At 31.5% G+C, this 13774-nt stretch overlaps 1 protein-coding gene across 1 annotated transcript in view; it reads right to left on the bottom strand.

Annotated features, from left to right (window-relative positions):
• Positions 1 to 13774, bottom strand: part of Lrp1b (LDL receptor related protein 1B) — a 1856415-nt gene that overhangs the window by 686940 nt on the left and 1155701 nt on the right. The window contains exon 22 of the mRNA XM_058585368.1: positions 1102 to 1302. Within this exon, the coding sequence (XP_058441351.1) occupies positions 1102 to 1302 (201 nt within the window). The remainder of the gene's footprint in view (positions 1 to 1101; positions 1303 to 13774) is intronic.

The raw sequence follows: 13774 nt of genomic DNA, 5'->3' as shown, positions 1-13774 counted from the left end.
TGCCTATATTGTAATTATTAGGAAATTAATTAAAATAACTGAAGAATAGAATTTTAGCCTGGCAAAGTCTAGACTCTTTCCATAACTACAAACTTTTGCTTTTACGAGTATTGATAGTTTCCTTCTGATAGAATTGTACTTACTTCCTGCAGGCCTTTCATCAACTTGATCAGTTAAGAGAAAAGGTGTGAAGGGAAGAAAGTGAAAAGAGACAAATAAATCCTGCCATCTTTTATTTGTAAATATTTTATTGTTTAGTTAATTTTAGTTGTAAGGTCTTTTCTTTTTTTTGTTTTTGATTTTTTTGTCTGAATCTTTGTTTTTTACATTTTAGCCTCACTGAAAGCATATGATTTCATTTATTGTTTCAAGATCAGTTTATAGAATTACAAGTCTACAAAACATGCTTAAAAAAATCTCCTTGATAAATCTCTGATCTCTCCACAGAAGAGAAAACGTGATTTTCCTTTATGTGCACTGCTTGGCATAAGGTAGATGGCTAGGCAAAGTGACTTCAATACTCATTGAAAACATTCTTTAACTAGATAAGCATACTAAAGAAAGCTATTGTAAGAGAACTAAAAACTTGAGAGAAAATTATAGCGTATTGGAGAAGACTTACATGTTTCTTTAGCCAGTCTCTTTCTTTTCCTAAAAAATTACTTCTATCATAATGATGAGAAGGCATATCGAAATCCATAGACTGGTAGTAATCAATGCCCCATAGATCAATAATAAAAAGGTTCCCCTGTTCTGAGCATCTTACTGACAATAATAATCAATTCAGTTGCAGGTAAAGCATGGAGCATTTGGAGATATAAATGATATGTACAATGCTATAACTGTTGAAGGAACCAGATACAGTCTAGTTTTTATTTCTGTTTCAAGAAGTTTCTGATTATAAATATTTCAATTTAAAATGATTTAAGTTTCTGATGTGCTATGTTTTATAGTGCCTAAAAATGAAGTAAAGTTCAATGCTAAAAGTCACATTTGAAGGGAATGAATGTTAAGGAATGAATGATACTCTAATAAGTAACAGCAAATGGACTAACTGGTTCTAATTCCAGAGTTAAGCAAATGCAATTAAATATGCAATACCGCACAGATCGCCTTCATCAGAACCATCAGGACAGTCTTTTTTCCCATTGCAGAGTTTTTCTGGCTGCAGGCACACTGAAGTATCATTAGCACAAGGGTACTTGGGCGGTCCACACATAAAACTGTCACAGTCTTCTTCATCTGATTGATCTTCACAATCAATATCTCCATCACATACCCATGCTTTGTTAATGCATCTCCCTTAAGAGAACAGACACAACACACATTTAATTTTTGTAATTAGGTCACTGTAATAATGAGTGGCCATTATTGTTTTTAGTAAAAGGCAGAATGACTTACCATTAGCAGGAAATCTTGTGTCAAAAGTCTAATAGTTTGTTTTCATGATAGAATTTGAATACTTCTAGCCCTGATTGATAAAATGCTCTTAAAGTTTAAGATGTGATATTTTCTTGCAGTTCCTTCTCAGCAAAAGAAACATTCTGTGAGGTGAATAGAGAGTCTACATCTTGGGAGCACACCTTTACCCCTCACACATCAGATAGAACAGTAATCACTAGGGTATATAAAGAACTCAAAAAGCTAAACAGCAAAATACAAATAACCCAATCAATAAATGGGCCAAGGACCTGAAGAGACACTTCTCAGATGATGTTATACAATCAGTCAACAAATACGTGAAAAAAAAATGTTCATCAACACTAGCAATTAGAGAAATGCAAATCAAAACTACTCTTAAGATTTCATCTCATTTCAGTCAGAATGGCAGCTATTATGTATACAAACAACAATAAGTGTTAGCGAGGATGTGGGGAAAAAAGTACACTCATATACTGCTGGTGAGCATGCAAATTGGTGCAGCCAATATGGAAAGCAGTATGGAGATTTCTTGGAAAAAAGCAAATGTCAAATGTTTTCTTTGATATAAGGAGGCTGATTCATAGTGAGATAGGGAGAGGAAGCATGGGAGGAATAGATGAACTCTAGATAGGGCAGAGGGGTGGAAGGGGATGGGAGGGGGCATGGAGTAATTAATTAATGATGGTAGAATGTGATGATCATTATTATCCAAAGTACAGGTATGAAGACACGAATTGGTGTGACTAACTATATATACAACCAGAGATATGAAAAATTGTGCTTTATATATGTAATGAGACTTGTAATGCATTCTGCTATCATATATAAATAAAAAAAAAGATGTGATATTTTCTTTAAAGTTATTTTCATGTGATACTAAATAAAATTTCTGTGGCTAATTAAAATTCATTACAATACTTTCAGAGGTAAAATGTAAAGATACATAATGATATATTTGTATATTAGTGACTTTCTTTCTTTTTTGGGGGGCGGGTACTGGGGATTGAACCCAGGGCCACTTAACCAGGGAACCACACCTTCAGCTCCTTTTTTACTTTTATTTTGAGACAGGATCTTTCTAAGGTACTGAGGGCCTCGCTAAGTTGTTGAGGCTGGCTTTGAACTTATGTTCCTTCTGCCTCAGCCTCCCTAACTGGTGGTATTACAGGTATGCGTCCAGCCATTAGTACATTTCAGAACCCCAAATTCAGGTTCATATTATAGGTGCCTATCAGAAGCCTAGTGTAGGTAAATATTTTAGCAGAATTTACTGTAATTACATTCATAACCTCAATACCTGAACTCCTTACATTAGACATATATGCATATGCTTTCAGAAATATAGTATCATATATTATTAAACAATTTAGTATCTAATGTGTAATATCTAAACTTGTCTAAATGTATTTTTCTTTACTGCTTGAAAAAAAATAAAATGGTCATTGTTTTCTAGCATATTTCAAAAATATCTGTGTGAACACAAAAGCAATACTTGTTGTCTAAGTAAATATTTTTTACACTGCAAGTTATTCTTCCTTTCCACATTGTTTTATTTTACTCCTAATTATATTTTCTGGATTATACATTATTAAGGTATTTTAAAAAGTACCTAAAGATAAATTCTAGTTATTTTCTCACCATATACAAACGTCATAAAATAAGGAGTAAAAATGAAAGAAAAATGGAAAGTATTATAATTTCCAAAAGTCAGTATGTAGTTATATGACTTCTTAAACTTTAAGAATTACTAAATTTTGACATAATTAACACATTGGTGCAAAAGTATTTTATTTATAAAAATTTATTACTAATTCCTATACTATTATAAGTCAAATATAAAACACATGGTCAGTTTCATAGTTGATAAAAATATATTTGATGATATTCAACATTAATTATAGGTAAAATACTGTTAAAATAAGAGTGACAGATACTTCACTAATAGATTTGAAATAAATGGAGAAACATATACTTTTACCTTAATATCATTAATAAAACAAATAATGTAATATTATTTTGTTAAGGAAATACTAATTCGGGTAATTTTATAATAGAAAGAATGAGGTAAAATATTAGAAAAAAATATCAATAAATGTGATATTATAATCATAAAATCTATTAAAATGAAATAAAACCTATAAGAAACTAAAAATTCAAAAAATTGCTAATTTCAAACATTATATAAAAATTAATAGATCACATATCAACAAGTGTACATAATAGAACAAATACCAATTAAAATTGTACCATGAAATAAAGTACTTGGGATTAGACTGCATATATCTGTTACACTTATATGAAAAAATACAAAAATTCTAAATGACACTCAAAAAATTTAATAAAATTCATATTTGGTCTTCGAGAGGGAGATTTATTAAGGTAAAGGCATTCATTTTTCTACAAAAATACAATTCTTCTAAAAGAGCAAAAATATGCTTGCCATCAAGTTTATTAGGTTATACTAAGTTTAAGAAAATATTACTGCAAAATTTATTAGGACTTTTCAAAAAATAAAATGAAAGAGGAATATTGATGAGAAAGAACTATATATATATATATATATATACCAAATATTTAGAAGCAGTTTAAAGTCATAGAAATTAAAATACTTTTACAAAAAATACCAATAAACAGATAAAGAATCAAATAACAGAGAAATCAGAAAAAGACACATTTATCTATATACATTTTAATACAGAAAGATTACTCAAATAGTTGAAAAAACTTAATTGCAAAATTAATGGTTAATTATCTATGATCACTATTTAGAGGATAAAAAAAAAATACAGCTGGGCATGGTGGCACACACCTGTAATTCCAGAAGGATTTCTGTGACACAGAAGGCTGAGTCACAAGTTCCAAGCCAGCCTCAGCAACTTAGTGAGGCCCTAAGAAACTTACAGAGACCTTTTCTCAAAAATAAAATATAAACAGGATTGGAGATGTGGCTCAGTGGGTAAGTGGTCCTGGGTCCAATCCCCTGTATAAATAAAAACAAATAAAACAACAACAGAAAAAAAAAAAAAAAAAAACTAAAACTGAATCTCTATTTGACTCCTTATTCTATAATAAATTCTAGATGGATCAAAAGGTAAACATTTAAAAATAATTATAATAAAACTACAAACCTTCTAGGAAAAAAAAAAGGATATTTAAAAAGCTTGAAATGGTCATTATGGAAACCTAGAAACTGTGAAAGACATTGATTGGTAAACTTAAATTCATATATTTTCATTCTACATTACAACAACAAAATCTACATGCAAAGACAGTAAGCAGTGAATAAGTCAGAAAAAAATCACTGCACTTTTTAAAAGTAAATTATTTCTAAGAAAAAAATTCTAAATTTTATATGGAAGCACTAAAGATCCCAAATAAATAAAACAATCAGACAAAAAAAGAAAAAAGCTGTAGGCATCAGAACACTTGATTTCAAGACACACTACAGAGCCATAGTAACAAAAAAGAATAGTTAATGTTTAGATTAGGTGTTTCCCAAAAGATCAGGTTTGAGACAATGCAAAAACATTTAGAGGTCAAAGGACTGAGATAGGAGAGACTTAACTCCCAAACTGCATTGATCCCAAGATGGGGATTAACTGGGTGGTAACTGTAGGCAGTTAGGGTGGCTGGAGATGGGTCCCTAAGAGCATTCCTTTGGCCTTTAGCTTTTTCTCTGCTTCCTTATACCATGTTGTCAGCTGCTTTACTTTGCCATATATTTCTGCCATGATGTTCTGCCTCAACTTGTTCCCCCAAAAGTGGAGCCAGCTGTCTATGGATTGAGACCTCAGAAACCATGAGCCCCCAAATAAACTTCTTCTCCTTAAAACTGTTCTTATCTGGTCTTTTAGTCACAGGAGTGAAAAAACTTACTGGAAACAGGGTGGTACTGGCATGGAAACAAAATCAAAGACTAGTAGAAGAGAGTAGAGACCCTAAAAATATGCCCACATAGCTACTTATTTTTTATACTGATGAAGGAACATCCTCTTCAATATGAACTGCTAGAATAACTGAGGATACACGTGCAGAAGTTTGAAAATTGACCCCTATCACTTTTTTTCTTTCTCCATTTTTTTTTGTGTGTATGTGTGTGTGTGTTTGGGTGGGTGGTCCTAGAGACTGAAATTAGGGGTGTTTTACCACTGAGCTCATTCTTCAGCCCTTTTTACTTTTGAGATAGGGATTTGCAAACTTGCTGAAGCTCTCCCTAAATTGATGAGGTTGGCCTAGGATTTGGGATCCTCCTGCCTCAGTCTCCCAAACTGCTGGGGTGACAGGCATGTGCCACCATGCCCAGCTACCCTTATCTCTTGCCCAGCATAAAATCATCTCAAAATGGATCAAATATAAGATCTGATACTCTGAAACTACTAGAAGAAAACATAGGGAAAACACATCAAGAAATTGGCTTAGGAAATGATATTTTGGAAATGAGCCCAAAATATCTTTTATTTATAGAAAATAAGTATTTATTTGTATAAAAAATTCTTTTATATACAGAAAATGAAAGAAAAAATTAACATATGAGATTACATCAAATGGGAATTCTTCTACACATCAACAGAGTAAAGAGACAATCTACAGAATGGGAGAAAAATATTTCCCAACTATTCATCTAACAAAGCATTAATATTCAGAATACATAGAATTAAATAAATTTAACAAAAACAGGGAACCAATTTACAATATGGACAAAAACAATCTGGAGAATTCTCAAAAGAAGAAATACAAACGACTTAAAAATACATGACAAAAAAAATACATGAAAAAAATATCATTAGCCCTCAGGGAAATGCATATTGAGAATACAGTGGAATTTCATTTCACCTTAGAATGTTTATTATCAAAAAGGAAAACAAATCCTGGTAAGGATATGAAGAAAAAGGAACTTTCAGACACAGGGGGAGCATAAATCAGATAAACACTATGGATAACAGTAGGGAAGTCCCTTAAAAATCTAAAAATAGACCTGCTATATGATCCAACTAGCCCACTTCTGAGGTTATATCCAAAGAAAACAAAATCAGTATACCAAAGAGATACCTGCATATACATATTTATCATGGCACTGTTCACAACAGCTATGATGAGGACTCAACCTAGGTTCCCAACAATGGATGAATCTATAAAGTGTGATGTATGTGCACACACACACATACACACACACACAAACACACACACTCACATACAAGTATTAGCAATAAAGAAGAATTAAGTCCTGTCATTTGTAACAAAATAGATGGCACTAGAAGATACTATGTTAAGTGAAATAAGTCAGACAGAAAAACAAGTAGTACCACATACATTTTTCAATTGTGTAAGTTAAAAAAAAAAGCTGAATGTAGAATAGGGATTAGTAAGGGTTTTAAGGAATGTAAATAAAGTGATTCCATACGCCTGTGTAGATATATTGCACTGGACATAATAATGTGAACAATTAATTCATGAATCAAAAATAAAGAAGAAAATGGCTTGTTTTCTTAAAATACAAAGAGTTTTTTCACCTCATTAAGATAAAAATCACTAATTCAAGATTTATGACAAAATAATGATGGCTTACAACATAAGACATTCAAAAGCTCTTTTAATTAAAAGAGTAAACTAAAATGACAAATTGACATTATTTCTTCTCTGGTAAATAAATCAAGACCAAAACATTGTATAATAAAATAGATTGCTTTGACAAGGGAGTAAAAAAGCAATCCCAATGTCAAGGGGCTACAAATTCACATAACCTCTCTTTGGGGCAATGTTAAAGAATTCAGCAAATAAAAGGTACATCAATTCTCCACCCCATAAATTCTCCTTTTAGAAAAGCTTTTTATTGATATACTTATATAAATGCACAAAGATACACACACAATGCTGTATATTGCTATTTTGTATATATTAAAGACTGATAATAATTTAGGTCATCATTGAAAGACTGGTGACATGAATTGCAGTGCATCCACACACTGAAATTACATGCTTGAGTAGAATAGAAAGAGACAGATTGCACAAGTTAATTTTTTAAAAAAATATCCTAAATATATTAATATTAAAGACATAGAACTGAGTATATGTAGGCTTTCTTATATGTTAGAAGGCATTTACCTATTTATCAGTATATATGACTTTATTCTCATAAATATATAAATAAAACAGGATAGCCACATGAGTATCCACAAGGGATTGTTTCTAGGGAACCCCATGAACTCTAAAATTTGCAGATGCTCAACTTATCTATAATAAATAGCATAGTGTATTATTTGCATATAACATATATGCATTTTCCCATATGCTTTAAATTACATCTAGAATACTAATTCAACATACATGGTATGTAAATAATTATTATATGTATTGTTTAGGCTATAATGCTCAGTACAGATGCTATATTTTAATTTTTTTTAAAGAGAGAGAGAGAGAATTTTTTTTAATATTTATTTTTTAGTTTTTGGCAGACACTACATCTTTGTTTGTATGTGGTGCTGAGGATTGAACCCAGGCCACACGCATGCCAGGCGAGCGTGCTACCGCTTGAGCCACATCCCCAGCCCAGATGATGCTATATTTTTAAAATAAGATTTTAAATCAGTGATTGGTTTAATCTGCTGACTGTGAAACCCACACATACAGAGGGCTGACTGTACACTAATAACCTTATCTATATGTGAAATTTTTTGCAAGGTTATACAAAAAATAGGTTAAAAAAGATTACTTTTGGAGAGGAAACCTAGAGTAAGAAGGAGATGGACTTTCCATTGAATATTTGTAGTGCTGCTTTATTTTCCTTTTGTCATGTATGTGCATAACTTTTCCAAAATATCATGGCTTACTTTTAAAAATGAGGAGGATGAAATGTGCATATGTACGTCATATAACGATAGATTCAATGCATCTATTACAAAGTTGTACATTGAGGTTACTCTATGCCTTATACTTTGCCTTAGGAAACATAAAAAATGTCCTCAGACCTGCTTCTGTCACCAAAGAGGTTATAATCTAATTAGAAAAAAAAGATCAATGCACAGCATATAATTGCAGTTTAAAATATGATATTCTAAGTTAGGTATTAAATTGTATGAAGTTATCTATAAGTATGAGAGAATGATCACAGAGTTCAAGAATAATATATTTTCCATTTTTGGTTTGGTTAATCATGATACAGCTACCTATTATCCCCAGAAATCACAAACACATAATGACATTCTTAACCATTGACTCTAGAATGGCCTCGCAGTTATTTCAATTAATACAGACAAAATCACTATCAATCTTTTAGAGTAAAAATAGTTGCAAAGTTATTTGCCATTCAAGATTTAAATACTGTATGGAAAATGTAAGAGTCATATTCAGAAGACTCTAAAACTTTAACGCAGATTATTTCACCAGAAATATGAATAAATATGGTATGTAACTTATATAAAATTTCCTAGTTTAAATAGCTCCCTTCTCCCACTGATTTTTTGCAGGGGAGATTTGAAGCTTAATTATTCCTCTTTTTCTTGTTTGTATGGTTCTAATTTTTACTAAAATGCTGATAAGAATACCTCAGGTAAGATAAGTTTAATTAAATTTCTAGGCCGTGATTATTAATTGGATAAAACTCAAAAGCAAATGGTCTCAATAAACATAGTTAAAGAATGTTGATTTTGTATTTGTTTCATATCAGGACAAATACTTAAGTACTTAAGTCATGAGACAGGCTGCAATGATCAAATACTACAGATTTGTAGTTTAAGCTCCATAATTTATAAATAAGTAATTGGAGACACAGGGCAAATTTGTATTATTAAAATAAATAGTGATTAATAATATGAAAATGTGTTATATAAATTATAAATATTCTACATATAAAAAACCCAAAATCTTTAGTTTCCAAAATATACTCAAGTAAATGAAATAATGACAGAGATCACTTGAGTTTACAAATTGTTCATTAGAATATGCAGAAAATCATATTAGATAATTTTTATCAAGTGGAGTTTTGGATATATTAATTTATTTATAATGATGTTTCAACTTAATAACTATATGAGCAAGACTCTGTTATGGCAATTGTAGGTTTACCCTTTGAGCAAAGAAAATAAAAATGGCCAAGTAATAGCAACATCAGAAACCAACAAATAACAGAGTGGCATGCTGGTATAATGACACCTAGCACAATCCCTTGCGCACTCAAGACACTCTAAAGACTATTTTGATTTGTGTTCCCTTCAATTATGTGATTTAGGTTAAAAACCACACAAAGTCAACAGCACTAGGACAATTAAGTATTTTTTCTGAATCTGAAAAAATATATTAGTTCTCAAAATAAATTATATGATATCTTCTAGCGTTTCTGTTTTCTCTGTGCAAAAGTTTTGACCATTTTACAAAAATAGATGTATATTTTTGTAAGCAGATCCACTTACTTTTATTTAATAAAAGATAACACATACTATTATAGGACAGTTTCTGTTCTTGGATATGACTGGTAGTTAAAATTAAGAATATGAGCATGAAAAGAAATGAATCTTTGAAATAATCCAAAGGATTTACTCAATAATACATTTATAATGTCTTTTTGAATACTCTTCCTGTTACTCAATGGGAATATGTCAGGGTATAAATATTGAATGTAAATCCCTTTCTTAATTTGGTCTCTTCCATTTTAGAGTGAATCTTTTATAAAATCCTATTTGGAATATTTTAAATTTTCTCATTTTAATAATACATATACAAATTACCACCAGCACTATATTCACAGAAACATGTATACTGAGTTTTATGAATGACTTCTAGGAATAATTTGATTGGCATGTACAGTGTTAGCCTTTTTGCTGAATCTAGAACACACAAAAGATGCCACTCACCAAAGATATAAAGGCAGGAAAGGGAGGGACCTTTCCAAAAAGTGGCAATAAAGCAGTGTGGGGCCATAGTTCATGAAATACTGACTGCTAATTCAAGATGTGTCTTGTAATTATTATACAATAGATATTGTCCACAGCATTCTTGCAATCTTACTGTCTAAAAATAAAGTATGTGCTTAGGTTACCTAATGAGAAGAGGAAACTAAAATGTATCTAGAATAGATTGAAGCTCATGACTGTTAGGGGAAATCATAGTGGACCACACAAATATCAGATAGAGAGTGAATCAAGTTTCTGCTTCAGCCACCATGCTAAGAAGAAACAATGGAATGGGAAAAGCTGAGGCACTATGGAGACAGCACCAGCAGGACTGGGACTTTGAAAATAATCACAAGTATGGAGTGTTGAAAGGTACTTACTGCTTTAAATCTGAGTGTTCAAAGGACTGAAGATGCTTCTAACAAAAACACAGCAATGAGGAAGAATTTGTGACTTTAGAGAGAAAGTTCAGCAAAGCATTGGAAAAAATGGGTCTAGAGTATGGGGTGGATTTCAGTGATAGATATCATAAGGCATTTACCTGAAAACAATAATTGAAAATTGTAAATGTTAGAGATTGCTATGGAGATCTCGCAAAAAAAAAAAAAAAATGAGAAGCACCAAAACAAATAAGATAAAAATGTAATAAAGCTTGACCCATATTATGTATTCAGCAAATATTTTTAATTAAAAACAAAGAATAGGAAGAAATTTTTAAAAAGGGCAAAGGTAAGTGAAATAAAAAAAAGAAGTCTGAATGGTAAGTGGGTAATTTAATGTGAGAACACATAAAAGAAGAAATCTCCAAGGAAAGGATTTGCAGGTCTGTCAAAAATGGCAGTATCAATACTCAAAAGTATCATTTATTAAGCTTATTGCATTCTAGGTACTCTGTACATTTCATTAAATGCTATTTTTATCACTTCTATTTTGTAGATCAATAAAATGAAATAGGGAGTTGGCAAATTATCTAAACTCATGTTGTTACTGAATGGAGAAGGACCACTCAAGACATAAAGTATGAACTGAAAAATCATTCCTGGTGATCTCTGAAATAGCAATTTTCATCCATGGTAGGGGCTGATTGTTAGATTACAAGAAATAAAGGGATAAATGAGATGAAAAAGCATCTAGATACACAACACAGGTGATTTAATGAGGGGAAGAAGAAAGAAGATAGGTAATAAAATAAAATGGTGTTTTTCACATTATTGAACTAAATATGCTTATGGACAGAAAGAAAAACTAGTGAGGAGAAGGTAATAGAAGACCAAGAAGTAAAAGTGACTAAGGTCCTATAGGCACCAGGAGGTCACAGCACCTTTTTCCTAATAGGTTAGATAGATCTAACCTATTAGGAAAAAGGTGGGGCAGGACTGAAGAGAGAGATCTGTTAATTTATGGCCAAAGTTTTAAAACTGCTATTGAAGCCAGGCAAGGTGGTGCACACCTGTAATCCCAGCAACTAGGGAGGCTGAGACAGGAAGATCCCAAGTTTGATGCTGGCCTCAGCAATTTAGCCAGACCTACCTGAAAATAAAATAAAAAAGGGTCAGGGATGTTGTATAGTGATTGAATGACCCTAGGTTCCTCAGAATACTGAAAGGGAAAAGAAAAGAAAGGAAAAGGAATAGAGACAGGGAAAGGGAAAGGAAAGGAAAGGAAACTGAGAACAGTCAAAGGAAAATATGCAAGGCTCATAGAAGAAATATACAAAGTACTTAATTGACTTTATGACTTGTGGACAATAAAAAACTCACCACATCATTACTGTCTGAAATAAATAGAAGTATTCCATAGGGCCGGTTACAGAAAGGAAAAACAAAGCGTTATGTTAAAAAAAAAAATCTTTCCTATAGTGCTGTACTCAGTAATACATGCCTATAATCCCAGCAATGAGGGAGACTGAAATAGAATGATCACAATTTCGAGGCTAGATTCAGCAATTTAGCAAGACTCTCAGCAATATTGTGAGACCTTTTCTAAAAAAAAAAAAGTTTGATTGGGGATGCACTTCAGTGATAAAGTGCTCAGGAATTCATTTTCCAGTCTACAAATGAAAGAAAAAAAAAAGGAAAAGAAACATTTCATGTACATTCTATCATAGCAATATAAATATAGCAATTTACATTGTAGTATATTATTCGTTTTAAATATACAGAATATACAGATTGATTTTTAATAAAACTAAATTCAACTTTTCACTTTGTATTTGCTGATGCAATAGCAGGAAAAGATGACAAAATAATCCACACACAGACAAGTATAATGCTTTGCCATTCACAGAAATCCATAGTGGATTTTTATCATACAGTAGGTCACAACAGAGCATGATACCACTGTCAAAGTTAAACTTCCACATGTACCAGTTAGTGTTGTTATATCTGCTTGCTATAGATCTCTTCATCCTTAACCCTTAACCCCACTCTGGGACCTAACTGAAATTGTATGTTGCTTATTCCAATGGAATCCAGAGTGAAACATGTATGAATTGGCACCAATCTATCACAACTCTCAGACAATCAATCAAAACAGAATATTATAAAAGTGTAGCGCCTTCTTAGGCTTTTTCCTTAGCTATCCTTTTCTTCTACATTAAAAGCAAAGAAAAGAAGACAATAGTTTATTTGGAATAATTCTAGAAATAATACTTGCTATAGAAAATAATATGCTTCTATTAATATTCTTTCCTTTAAACAAATGTTACATATTATGCTCATTGTTCTAGTCTTCATTTTTTACTTAACACTGAATTAAAAGGAAATGTTCATGTCACTGCATTATAATGACTTCTATTTTTAAAATGACTGCAACGTATTATGCCTTATGGATATACCATAACATTTGTACCTACTGCCTTATTTTGACCCATTTAGGTTATATGCAGCATCTAACTATCAAAAACAATTTGATGGCAAAAATAATATTAAAAGATGGTTAATATTACATGCCAGTAGGGAAATACAAATTTAGACAATAATAAGATACCACTATAGAACTCCTAAAATGGCAAAAATCTCAAACAGGGACAACACTAAAGACAAGCAAGGATCTAGAACCATAAAAAGCTTTCAATCATTGAAGATGGCAATGCAAAACAGTACAGCCCCTTCAGAGGACAGTTAGTTAAGTGTCTGCAAAAAAAAAAAAAAAAACATACACAGACATTTATGATAGTTTTATTCATAATGGCCAGAAAGGAAAAGGCATAGGAGAAAATTAAGTGCATATTATTAAGTAAAAGAAGGAAATTTTAAAAGGTTATTTATTGTGTGATTCCATCCTTATAGCATTTTGGAAAAGGCAAAACTATAGAGTAAAATATAGCTGCCAGGGAGGAAGAAGAATGTAAAAACAGGCAAGAAACAGCATTTTTAGGGCTGTAATACTATTCTGCATATTATAATAGTAAATACATATCCTTATGTATTTTCCAAAATCTGTAAGAGATATAGAGCAAAAACATG

Source organism: Marmota monax, unplaced genomic scaffold (genome assembly GCF_021218885.2).
Source record: "Marmota monax isolate L192 unplaced genomic scaffold, Marmota_monax_Labrador192_F-V1.1 WCK01_AAM20220418_F8-fsc00034, whole genome shotgun sequence".
Lineage (NCBI taxonomy): Eukaryota > Metazoa > Chordata > Mammalia > Rodentia > Sciuridae > Marmota > Marmota monax.
The sequence above is the reverse complement of the archived record's forward strand: the minus strand, read 5'-3'. Positions and strand labels throughout refer to the sequence as shown.